This window comes from Protomyctophum bolini (assembly GCF_963924005.1).
Source record: "Protomyctophum bolini genome assembly, chromosome: 4".
NCBI classification, from domain to species: domain Eukaryota; kingdom Metazoa; phylum Chordata; class Actinopteri; order Myctophiformes; family Myctophidae; genus Protomyctophum; species Protomyctophum bolini.
In genome coordinates this window covers 30,038,106-30,051,228 of record NC_137865.1, presented here as the reverse complement: position 1 = coordinate 30,051,228, position 13,123 = coordinate 30,038,106, and the positions used below count along the sequence as shown (strand labels likewise).

The 13,123-nt window shown below is 44.3% G+C and overlaps 1 protein-coding gene across 1 annotated transcript in view; it reads left to right on the top strand.

Annotated features, from left to right (window-relative positions):
- vwf (von Willebrand factor) overlaps positions 1 to 13,123 on the top strand; it is a 37,386-nt gene continuing 24,263 nt past the window's right edge. Inside the window, exons 1-23 of the mRNA XM_080760790.1 lie at positions 1 to 184; positions 1,581 to 1,632; positions 2,000 to 2,146; positions 2,859 to 2,961; positions 3,484 to 3,692; positions 4,190 to 4,311; positions 6,102 to 6,321; positions 6,497 to 6,619; positions 6,728 to 6,839; positions 7,290 to 7,336; positions 7,430 to 7,566; positions 7,706 to 7,844; positions 8,204 to 8,304; positions 8,385 to 8,577; positions 9,214 to 9,429; positions 9,749 to 10,007; positions 10,417 to 10,514; positions 10,924 to 11,075; positions 11,595 to 11,698; positions 11,810 to 11,948; positions 12,369 to 12,506; positions 12,632 to 12,778; positions 12,865 to 13,005. Of these exons, the coding sequence (XP_080616916.1) occupies positions 179 to 184; positions 1,581 to 1,632; positions 2,000 to 2,146; positions 2,859 to 2,961; positions 3,484 to 3,692; positions 4,190 to 4,311; positions 6,102 to 6,321; positions 6,497 to 6,619; positions 6,728 to 6,839; positions 7,290 to 7,336; positions 7,430 to 7,566; positions 7,706 to 7,844; positions 8,204 to 8,304; positions 8,385 to 8,577; positions 9,214 to 9,429; positions 9,749 to 10,007; positions 10,417 to 10,514; positions 10,924 to 11,075; positions 11,595 to 11,698; positions 11,810 to 11,948; positions 12,369 to 12,506; positions 12,632 to 12,778; positions 12,865 to 13,005 (3,105 nt within the window). The 5' untranslated portion in view covers positions 1 to 178. The remainder of the gene's footprint in view (positions 185 to 1,580; positions 1,633 to 1,999; positions 2,147 to 2,858; positions 2,962 to 3,483; positions 3,693 to 4,189; positions 4,312 to 6,101; positions 6,322 to 6,496; positions 6,620 to 6,727; positions 6,840 to 7,289; positions 7,337 to 7,429; positions 7,567 to 7,705; positions 7,845 to 8,203; positions 8,305 to 8,384; positions 8,578 to 9,213; positions 9,430 to 9,748; positions 10,008 to 10,416; positions 10,515 to 10,923; positions 11,076 to 11,594; positions 11,699 to 11,809; positions 11,949 to 12,368; positions 12,507 to 12,631; positions 12,779 to 12,864; positions 13,006 to 13,123) is intronic.

Below are 13,123 nucleotides of genomic sequence, written 5' to 3'. Positions count from 1 at the left end.
ATAAATGTTGCACCTTTTCTCCTGATTCCTTGTTGAAGCGAGAATTAATGGAAGAGTGCTCACTGCGTGCTCATGATGCCTAGAGTGTGCACACTTTGAACCGTGCAACCGGTGGATTTGACATTCCCCAATTTGGATTCTATATTTGCTTTAGGATAGGCCACTTTTTGACGCCGACATGGAGGTACGCAAGGGAACTGGATACTTTATAGGAGAACATAGCCAAGGGAACTGGATACTTTAGGAGAACATAGCCAAGGGAACTGGATACTTTATAGGAGAACATAGCCAAGGGAACTGGATACTTTATAGGAGAACATAGCCAAGGGAACTGGATACTTTATAGGAGAACATAGCCAAGGGAACTGGATACTTTATAGGAGAACATAGCCAAGGGAACTGGATACTTTATAGGAGAACATAGCCAAGGGAACTGGATACTTTAGGAGAACATAGCCAAGGGAACTGGATACTTTATAGGAGAACATAGCCAAGGGAACTGGATACTTTATAGGAGAACATAGCCAAGGGAACTGGATACTTTAGAACATAGCCAAGGGAACTGGATACTTTATAGGAGAACATAGCCAAGGGAACTGGATACTTTAGGAGAACATAGCCAAGGGAACTGGATACTTTAGGAGAACATAGCCAAGGGAACTGGATACTTTATAGGAGAACATAGCCAAGGGAACTGGATACTTTAGAACATAGCCAAGGGAACTGGATACTTTATAGGAGAACATAGCCAAGGGAACTGGATACTTTAGGAGAACATAGCCAAGGGAACTGGATACTTTAGAACATAGCCAAGGGAACTGGATACTTTATAGGAGAACATAGCCAAGGGAACTGGATACTTTATAGGAGAACATAGCCAAGGGAACTGGATACTTTATAGGAGAACATAGCCAAGGGAACTGGATACTTTAGAACATAGCCAAGGGAACTGGATACTTTATAGGAGAACATAGCCAAGGGAACTGGATACTTTATAGGAGAACATAGTCAAGGGAACTGGGTACTTTAGGAGAACATAGCCAAGGGAACTGGATACTTTATAGGAGAACATAGCCAAGGGAACTGGATACTTTATAGGAGAACATAGCCAAGGGAACTGGATACTTTATAGGAGAACATAGCCAAGGGAACTGGATACTTTAGGAGAACATAGCCAAGGGAACTGGATACTTTAGAACATATCCAAGGGAACTGGATACTTTATAGGAGAACATAGCCAAGGGAACTGGATACTTTAGGAGAACATATATAGCCAAGGGAACTGGATACTTTATAGGAGAACATAGCCAAGGGAACTGGATACTTTAGGAGAACATATATAGCCAAGGGAACTGGATACTTTAGGAGAACATAGCCAAACATTCTATTTGAAATGTATTTAGAGGATAAGCCCCTTGAGATGCAGCATCTGGTATTAGAGAGGGTCCTCATCATCTCAGTTGATATTGATGGTGAAATTGATGACAAAATGTGTGTGTGTGTGTGTGTGTGTGTGTGTGTGTGTGTGTGTGTGTGTGTGTGTGTGTGTGTGTGTGTGTGTGTGTGTGTGTGAGTTTCAGATGTGTAATCTGCGATGTTGGAGAGAACTATGGGTTCTGCTGCATCTTATAGGTGAGTTGAACATATCCTCAACATAGGGGTACAATTAACGATTATTTTCTCGATTACTTTTCCAATTAGTCGAATAATCGAGAAGCGTTTCTTTTACATACTGTATACCTCAACGATTTAAAACAAACAATTCTAATTGATTTTGTGTAGTCGACTAAATTGAGTAGTCTGATTACCCACTTTAGCCCTAGTATTATTGATACTTCGGCGTACGAGCAAAACAAATGAGGCGATGCATTAAGAGCTCGTATGCACATGCTCTTTGTGTTATTTTTGCCACTGTAGACCTGTTTCAAACAGAACAATTGTGTTTTTGTGTGTGTGTGTGTGTGTGTGTGTGTGTGCGTGTGTGTGTGTGTGTGTGTAGCTTGTGTGGTGGCGGGCACGACGGGCAGATGCAGTCTGTTCGGGCGACACCACGTTCATACATTTGACGGCGTTTTGTACGAGTTTCCTGGGGACTGCAGCTACTTATTGGCTGGAGACTGTCAGCACCGCTCCTTTACCCTATTGGGTGAGACTACAGTATACACACATGTACAATAGTTCAATTCATGAATGTCATAATGCCACAATAAGAGGGCAGTCATTTGCCCCAGTATATATCATCAGTCTTTGGACACAGCCCTTCATTTTACCTCCAGTCATTTACTTATGTCAGCCATAATTACAGTGTGCTTGCTGTCTGCATTATGAAGTTTACTATGGTAAATACTGTATTTATATCTGACTGTGTTTGTCTCTGTGTCTGATGGTGTCTCTGTCTGTCTGATGGTGTCTCTGTCTGTCTGTCTGTCTGTCTGTCTGTCTGTCTGTCTCTGTCTGACTGTGTTTGTGTTTGACCTTGCCATAAACATCCATAGTTTCACAAAGTTATCAAACAAACAATAAATAGTAACAGCAAACTTAGGTTGACCATCAAACTGTTACATGTTACATGTACTGTGATAACATGGACAAAATACACTTACATATCGTCATTGACGCACAGTCAAAAGGAGGTGTTTTGCTCTGTCAAACACAAACTGAAAACTGAACTCTCTCTGCAGAGCAAGGTGAACCTACTAAATTATGATTAACAGCACAGGTGTCTGTAATGCAGTCTCAATCAGTCCAATCAAAGGCCCTCTGCGCATGCCTGTTGGCAAGGCAGCCTAATATATGATTTGGCTGTATGCCCGTATCTGTGATGTGTCTGTCTGACTGTGTGTGCTGTATGTTTGCAGGTGACTTTGCCCATGGGCGGAGGAGCGGCGTCACTCTGTTTCTGGGGGACGTCTTTGAGCTGCACCTGTCTGTGGACGGACGTCTCTCACAAGGAGGAAAGAGGTACGTAAAGTCTTCAGTGTTGACTCTGAGTGTGTACAGAATGATGTAGCCAAAAGGTTCCCCTTTCCCTTACATCTGTACACTCTCAGAGTTACAAATGGATACAGGAGGACTTTACATAGAACACAGGAACGTTATTGGATAAAAATGTGCTGTGAAATCAGTGGATTAACTCATCCTTGTTGAGCAAAAAATGCCACACACAACTCACTGGTGCAGGGGATTGGGAAATATAGGCTCTATGCACACACGACATTTTGGAAATAACTTGGGCTACCGATGGTAGTAATGAAGTCTCTGTACAATTCTGGTCAAACAGAGTCAGGGTGCTGCTATTGTGGGTCCACTTGGTTCCACTTCCACTTGTACACTCAGAGTTATGAGGGTCCTTGAAATTAAAAACGTTTGAGCACTAAATGGAACAGAGCCAACACCTGTGAAGGAAGTAGGGAAGGGGCCCATAAATTGGAGTTATTCTGTTTCTGTGTACCTATTCTAGTGTTTGCATCTGTCTGTGTGTAGGCTCTCCCTGCCCTATGCGTCTCACGCCGTGTTTGCGGGCCAGGAGCTGGGCTTCTATAAGCTGTGGAGTGAGGAGTTCGGCTTCACCTTTACCATCGACAACGCTGCCAACATCGCTGTGACGCTGAGCGAACGCCATAACAACCGCACCTGTGGGCTGTGTGGCAACTTCAACTCTGTTCCCAACGATGATTATACTGCTCAAGAGGGTATATACTATATAATAAGGGGAGGGATATGTATACAAGTGTGTGACTCTGCTAGAGCCAGACTGATATATGGGTTTACTTTAGCTGATACAGGCCACTTACTGTATATATAGACTTCTTTGATGACATCGGTATCAGCAATTATAATTTAAAAATCTATCAATGGTCGGAGGACTCTCCAAAATCGGTGTCGGCATCGGATCCCAAAATCTGGCATTGGTTGGGCTCTGCATGAAGGCGTGTGAGTGTGCAGTGTTTGTGTGGGTGAGAGGGATGAAAAGAAAGTCTAAGTGCGTAAATGCGTAATTACTGGAATTTAGGAAACAATCTGAGTCACCAGCACTCACCAGCAGGAAGAGTTGCGACCCATAACAGGAAAAGATAACAAGGAGAAAGTTAGCAAGAGAAAGGTGGAAATGTCAGGGTCACATTAAGAAAGTCAGTAATCTGTCAATTTGAGGTTGTTTTTGCCTGTGTACATTTTATTTTTATTTCAGGTTTCCAGACAGAGGACAGTTATGACTTTGCAAATTCATGGGTGATGAAAGGAGCTGGTCAATCCTGTCGACGGGTCAGCCCTGCCAGCCAGACTTGTAACAGCACAAAAGATACCTCAGCGGTGAGAGGGCCAATCATTGTCTTGTGTGGGTGTGTAGTGTGTGTACTTTGCATGCATGCGTGCATGCGTGCGTACGTAGTGTGTGTATGCAAGGCTGGATGTCTGTGTTGTTATGGTCAGCTCATCAATTAGATTAGTGTCTTGCTGTCATGTCATCCTACAGGTGATTCATGAAACATTGTACTGCACTTAAATGAAGAATCACAAATAATGACAAACATTGCCAGCAGGGAGGTCATTACTGTGTGGGGACATTTTCCAGGCTGGAAATCCTTCTATTAAAAACATGAGGTCTGAGCTGTATTTCCCTTTCAGACTGGGAAAGCTCACAGCGCCTCACATAGTGCCACACTGCGAGCTTGTACATCTGCTATTTCTGAAACTATTAGAAAAATATAAAACATATTTGTGTAAATTTGGAATAATTTAGATTTTTTTTAACAAATCTTCTCTTCTGGGGGTCCACCGTCCCAGTATCTGACAAACAAAGTGTGACAATCATTCCCCTTTAGTCTCTCTGTCGTTTTGTCAGCGTTTATAATAAGGAGGCAAGAGACCCTGACACTCTCCTTGTCTGCATCGGTTCATTCTTCAGCCTAAAGAGACCCTGACACTCTCCTTGTCTGCATCGGTTCATTCTTCAGCCTATCAAAGGGCCTTCATCAACTAAACAAGGCTGCAATCTTAAAGGGATATTTCACTATAAAAATGAAACTCAAAGTCTCAAACAAAGGCAGGACAAGAAGATCACATAAACTTCACTTTACTTGGGAAATGACATAGGATAACAGAAGTACATACACTGAACATAAAACCTGACACTAACTTAAGATCCAGCACTGAACAAACACAAGGCAGAGTTTAAATAGTCACTGGAGCTCATCACCCAACCTGGTTCAGCTGGTGATGGCACTCAGGGCAATCAGAGTCAGAGGAGCAGGACTTGTGGAGAGACAGAGGAAAATCATGGACAAACGGAGGGGCTCAGGACGTGACCATGACACCTTTAAGTCCTGAGTGATAATTTAGCTCTGAGATTGGACAAATGTTTCATTTGCACACTCTTGAATTTACAAATAATTAAACACTGAGCATGTGTGTGTTTATCTGGGTGGAAGTTTTAACAACAGGAAACTAATTCTTGATTGTAAATGGAATAATCCCTCTTTTGTAAAGTACACAGATGTCATGATAAAGGTCACAAAGACATCCATTGTGATTTATTGAATCTCATAGTATTTTAGCGGTTTCTGTGTCCACAGAGGCTAGCTTGTGCCCATGCTAGCTTGTGCCCTTTTCATTTGGCATAGACACTGATTGTAGTTCTGTTTCTTGTTTTTATCTGCTTCCACAAATACTGCAGCTGTCTCAAGGCTGGTAAGTCCCTTGTGTATGTGGTTCCTCATTTCTGATTCTATTGATTCGCACATCCGCAATGTTTGTGTGAACCCTACACAGTTACACTATATCACTGCAGGGCGATGGCGGAAAACTGATAGTAAAACTCCAATAATTTTGTAAAAGGCCACTGGACCCATCACAATGATGAATGTTAACAATATATTTGGAGTTTTACATGCAATATACCTCCAAGAGTCTGACTGTGTGAGAATTGATTTGGACTGAGGAGAATAGATTCCTGTCAACTTTTAGGCACTATGGGAGTGATGAAATAATAGCAATAACAATGTTATGAAAGTGGCCTTCAATCATATTTCTAAACAATTATGAATTCATCTGTGTGTGTGTGTGTGTGTGTGTGTATCTATGAATGTATGGTGTGTGTTCAGGAGCTGACCAGCTGTGGTGTCCTGCGGACCTCCAGTGCGTTTCTGCACTGTGCCCACCTGGTCTCTCCCGAGGCCTTCCAGGCTCTGTGTGAGGAAGAGATGTGTCACTGTGGCCATGGGGCGGGGCATGACTGCCACTGTGCCGTCCTATTGGAGTATGCACGGACATGTCACGCCCACGGGGCACTTCTAAAAGGCTGGCTGGAGGAGAGCCAGTGCTGTAAGTCAGACAATGTGTTGACAAGCCATTAAGGCCATGGATCAAAATAATGCTTGTGCGTGCGTGCATGCGGGCCTGCACGTGTGCCTGCCTGTGTGTGTCTAACAGGGCCCCAGATTGAGACTGTTATCACTCGGACCCAAATGCCCATGTGTGTCTATGCGTCTGTCCACAGCCCCCAAGTGTCCAATTGGGATGGAGTACAAGGAATGCAGCCAGTCATGCTCTACCACCTGCCAGAGTCTCAACATCCAGGAGGTGTGTAAGGAAGAGTGTGTCGACGGCTGCACATGCCCCGGTAATACGCCCCTTTACACTGTTATTCTCCATCCGTTGCATCCATGTCTGTTTCCTCGTCTCCAAACATGTCAAATAACAGTATACTGTATATGTGTCTGTGTGTCAGTGGGGAAGGTACTGGACGGAGACCACTGTGTGGAAGTGTCCCAGTGTTCCTGTGCGCACATGGGCAGACACTTCCCTCCAGGATCCTCCATCTCTCAGGACTGTAACTCCTGGTGAGTGGGAGAGCACACTCTTGTTTGTCACGCATGTATACTGTACGTAATCATTAGAGATGCACAATATTGAAATTTTGACTCCTATCGGTATTGATAATATGTAGGGTCAAACCGGCCGATACCAATGTATTATTTATTATATTTATATTGAGCTCATTGCGGATTTTATTTCTCCATTTTGAAAGCCATTAACGGTCACATTATTATTGTGTCAATATTGTTGAAATATCGGTCAATATGTGAAATATCAGTCAATATCGGCAAAAAAATATTGGTGAAAAGATATCCGAATTATTTGGATATCGGTTCGATGCAGATATTGCATTTTTAATGAAATATCGGCTGATATCGATATTGTTCATCACTAATAATCATTGATGCATATAGTCTACAGTTCATAACACATTTTCAATAACTAACTAAGCAGAGTCTCTGTTATCTAAAAAGCATATGCCGCCACGGCTCATGGGAATGCACCAATGAAGGCTGCCCTGGTGAGTAGGATGTTTTCACTGACTGATTGTTCCTCATTATTCAGTCATTTTGTTCGGACATTGTTGATTCAACCTACTCCATTTGTGTTGTAGGAGAGTGCTTGGTGATGGGTCAGTCTCACTTCAAGACGTTCGATAACAAGTTCTTCACCTTCACTGGCCAGTGTCAGTACCTGCTGGCCAGAGACTGCACTAATGGGCAGTTTTCTGTCATCATTGAGACTGTACAGGTATTGCCTGCATGTATGCCAACATACAGTTATAATGCAGATGCACAGTACCGTTCGTGTCTCTCTATCTGTGTTTTCACAAGAGTATCAATACGATCGGGATTTCACAGTGCAATGCCTTGTTTGTACTGTGCTTCAGTGTGCAGATGACCGGGATGCGGTGTGCACCCGCTCAGTGACTCTCACCCTGCCCTCACTGGACAACATGACAGTGAAGCTGAAGCATGGAGGCCTGGTCTCTGTCAACGGCATGAACATCCAGACCCCCATGCTACATGGTAATGTCATAGGAACATCCAGACCCACCTGCTAATGTCATAGGATTTAATGCCAAAGACCCTATGCAAGGGCACCAGAGGGTTGAGGGTTATTGATACTTTCAGCTGTAGTCACAGAAGTAGCCGGGAGCCAGCTTCAAAAATGGAATCGGCGAGTTCGAGCCAATCAGTGTTCAGCGGACTATTCATGTAGTAGGAGAACGGGCACAGGGAGGACATACAAGAGAAATATAAATACAGTGGCCTTTCCGTGCATTTTTTTAAACTTACAAATGAGGGATCTTGTGAATGTTTCCCAAGTTGCATTGGGATTAGTACATTGGTCTATCTTTCTTCCATGTGTGCAATTTGATTTACAGGTAATCTACACATTCAGAGTTCAGTCCAGTCGTCCGTGAGTGTGACGTTTGGAAGTGACCTTCGTCTGGACTGGGATGGACGGGGTCGGGTGCTCTTAAAGGTAGAACAAGTTTACATTGTCGGAAATTATGTTTGACGCATGAAACCTTGGTAACCTTAAAATGCTGTCACCTTCTCCAGCTGGGACCAACATGGGCAGGGCAGACCTGTGGTCTCTGTGGTAACTACAATGGTAACCAAGGCGATGACTTCCTCTCTGCTGGACTGGTCGAGGCCCAGCCTCATTCTTTCGGCCAGTCTTGGAGGATCAACGGAGACTGTGACTCCACCCACAGACCTGAGGCTGACCCATGTGCACTCAATCCCAAGAGAGGTACTGACACACATATATTCATTACACATGCATGCACAGCACACAGTGCAACACTCTGTTATAGCATATTTTGCTGTGGCAGAAGAGGCTGAAAAACAGCCAAAAAGACACGCAGATGCATATATAAGCCAAGGGTGCCGGATCAAAAACAGCGATAGATCAAGAATAAAAAGAGTCCGAACACCATTTTCAGCTCCCAGATACAGTTATGTCTTTACTCTTAAATGGTAACGGTTTGAGCCAAAGCTGTTCCTCAGACCTTAATACAATGTGTAGAGTAGACAATACATCCTCCAGACCTGTGACCCATTCATCATTTGATACTCCTTAATATATGTATCAGTGTATATCCATCATATTGAATACATCATCAACAGAATAAAATACAAACACATTCTTGTTTCCCCCATTTAGTATGCTTTGCTGAAATTATATTTATTTATTGCCATTGACAACTTGATTAATTCACCACACTCACCACTATGTCGAAACGTAACCATTATCCTAGTAATAACCTCATATACGGATTCATGCTTATGTCTTTGCAGACGCATTGCCTTGTAATGTATCATTGTCCACATCATCAACACCCATCCTGACCTTGTACCACATCATTGTATCCTCGTCATTCTTTAGTGCGTTTTGCGGAGGAGGCGTGTTCGGTGATATTGTCGGACGCATTCAGCCCGTGCCACTTCCTGGTGAACCCGGCTCCTTTCCAGAGCTTCTGCCGCTACGACGCGTGTGCCTGCGTGGACGGCGAGGCGTGCGTCTGCTCCGCTCTGTCGGCCTACGCCGCCGCCTGCTCCGCCAGAGGAGTCCTGCTCAACTGGAGATCCCCCTCGCTCTGTGGTAAACCCATCAGAGCACACGCATAGACAGAATGAGATCAGTCACATCATGTGCTCGTGGAGAGATGTGTGCATGTGAATGTGAAGTGTGAAAACACACACACACACACACACACACACACACACACACACACACACACACACACACACACACACACGTTTCAATTGAAACGTGTGTCTGAATATGTCTTGTCTGTATTTTCGGTCTTTTTAAATGCTGAACCTGGGAGCTGAGCTTCATGATTTCCTACAGTATATGCATTTGTGCAAATGGCAAATAAAGTTTATTCTATTCTATTCTATTCCACCACTAACGGCAGAAATGAAATGCACTGGCGGCCAGGTGTACGAGGCCTGTGGCAGCGTGTGTGAGCGGACGTGTAGCTCTCTGTCCGGGGCTGAAGCGGGCTGCCTCGGGGAGAGGGAGAGGGAGAGGGGGTGTGAGGAGGGCTGTTTCTGCCCCGTTGGACAGTACCTGAGTGACTCTGGAGAGTGTGTGACCGCTGACCGCTGCACCTGCCTGCATGATGGACAGCTCTACCAGCCCAGTGACGTCTACGCCGACCACAGCAGCATCTGGTGTGTGTGTGTGTGTGTGTGTGTGTGTGTGTGTGTGTGTGTGTGTGTGTGTGTGTGTGTGTGTGTGTGTGTGTGTGTGTGTGTGTGTGTGTGTGTGTGTGTGTGTGTGTGTGTGTGTGTGTGTGTGTGTGTGTGCGCACACACACACACACACACACACACACACACACAAATTTACTTTACTAGTAGTTCATATACAGTACATATTGTATGAAAGCATAATCACCATGTATTATGTTAGTGCTTTTTGAGGGGCACTATCCCCTCCAATGCATGGCTTTTGAAAATTACATCATATGGCAGCCAAGTCTATATGGACTTTTTAATGTTTGTTTAGAGCACTTAGGCGTAATGCGTAAATCGAATGGCAGCCAAGTCTATGGACTTTTAATGGTGTGTTTGTGTGTAGCTACTGTGAGAATGGTGCCATGCACTGTAGTGCCGGTGACACTGGAGATATGATGTCTGACTTCTTCTATGACGATGCAGTCATCGCACCATCCAGAGGTACCGTATATTTGCTGAGATACATTATGTCTCTGTTATTGAGTGTTGAATGTTATATAATGTAATATAGTATACTATAGTATAGTGGACATCTGGTAAATGTGTCAGTAATCTTCACAAATTTGTCATATCTCTGACCTAAATGCTCTACATGTAAATTACTGCTGCAATCCATAACAAGAAGAAAAGCAAGAAGCTCTGATCTAAGTACAAAAGCAATAACATTTCCAAATTACATACAGTCATGAAAGCTGTTACATCAACTTTTTTAAATGTGCTTAACATATTAGTGTTCACACTCATTAACTGTCCTATCCGGGATTTGAACCCAGGTCTCCCACACAGTGGTATTACCACTCTTCTATCTGAACTTAGCATCCGCTTTTCTGTGTGTATTGTTCTTCCACAGATCGGCGATCAGCCCCCTGTCCCCCACCACTGACACGTGTGGAGTGTGAGGCAGGAGAGAAGGGCTTGGAGTGCGCTAGAACCTGCCAGAACTTAGACCTACCCTGCCTCAGTCAGGCCTGCATCCCCGGTTGCCTCTGTCCCAATGGCACTGTAATACCTCATTCATTTCATGCAATATAAATAACGTATTTTCAAAATCATATATTTATTAATATGTAAGCATAAAACACACACACACACACACACACACACACACACACACGGAGGGAGGGAGTCCTTAGTCGCTGCACTAGCGACTCCTGTAGCTTGGTCAAGGGCCACCTACTGTAGTTACTGTAGAAGGTGAGGTGAGGAATATGTGGTGTTTTGATGCATGCGATACAGTGTGCTCCCAGTGAAGCGCCTCACTGTCAGATGAAAAGGCAGGTTTCAATACCATACCTAGGAGTACAAACCAGTCAGAAGACAAAAACCTAGGGGTGATCGGTGGCAGTATTACACAACACAAGTATGAGGGAAAATTAGGGAATTGGCATAATGACTATAATGAAAACATTTTGAAGGGGAAAGGAGCAAAGAAAGTGTGAGTATCAGAGGTCATTGCAAGTTTACGTTTAGCTGTGTGCAAGAGACCTCTCGTTCCCTGAATGATCGCATGATTTATTTCAGGTGCGCCACCGGAGGGAGTGCATCCAGCCCGAACAGTGTCCCTGTTACCATAACAACCGGCCCTATGCTGCAGGACAGAGCGTCTCCATGGATTGCAACACCTGGTAAAAAAGGACAGCCTGCCCTGAATGCACTCTAAACTGATTATGATATATATCTGCATGTGTCAGTGTGTCACCATGTGTGTGCGCTTAACAAGGCTCTCCCCTGTGCAGTGTGTGTGAGAACAGGAAGTGGGTCTGCACAGAGAAGGTGTGTGACGGCGTGTGTCGCACGGTCGGAGAAGGACACTACATCACATTTGACGGACTCAAATACTCTTTTCCTGGCCTCTGCCAGTATGTCCTGGTGCAGGTAAGAGACAGATGGATCCCAGTGAACTATGTGGATTAGGGTTATCCCGGTCTGATCACGTGATCGGAAATCGGGGCCGGTCACGTCACTTTCAAATTATCTAATCGGATAGGGAGCAAAGAAACATGATCAGGACATCCCTATAGTAATAATAGTATCAATATTATATCCATATCATGATATTAGACTGGATACTGTCTGTGATTTTGAATATTGTACTATTGTGATATGTGTTCTATAAAAATATAAATATCGGAAAAACAAAATCGGTATCGACAGATACTCTGAATCAAATGATCAGAATAGAATTGGGAGCATAAAACGTGATCAGGACATCCCTAGTGTTATTGACTTGGAAGTCAATAACATTGAATGTCTCTTTTCTCCATCTCTCTCTTTATGTTGTGCTCTCCCTCTCAGGATATGTGCAACGGAGAGGACGGTGGTTCGTTCAGAGTGTTGGTGGAGAACGAGGCCTGTGGCATTGTGGGACGTCGTTGTGCCAAAGCACTGACAGTCTTCTACGAGGGAGGGCTGATTACTATGCAGCACGGAGAGGTACTGTAACCTACGCACGCACGCACACACACACACACACATACACACACACACACACACACACACACACACACACACAGACACACGCACACACATGAAGAAGATTTCTTTCCGTGTGCCTGTAGGTGAGGATGAGGAGACCAGTACTACAGGGCACGGAGGTGGAGGTCATTCGCTCTGGCCAGTTCTATGTTCTACTGCTGGGGAAACACATTTCTATCAGCTGGGACCAGGGAACCCGACTGTTGGTCCACATCTCAGCCGAACACAGGGTAATCCTTCATGGCTCACAACAAGGATTCTCTCTCAACGATTTTAATTTCAAGGACCCCCAGTACTTACCTGTCACTGTGTGTAGGGGCGAGTGTGTGGTCTGTGTGGGAACTTCGATGGCAACATTAACAACGATTTGATGAGCAGCAACAACCAGTTGGAGGTGGATTCCGCCCACTTTGGAAACTCCTGGAAAGTCAAACCCAGCTGTGCCGATGTAACACAGGTAGGCTATACTCTACATGTTCATTAGCTTATTATTGCTTCTTATTACAACAGCATTGGTAGATTGAATAGATGCATTCCTACCACATTACCGAGGCTAAACATAATGACTACACAGT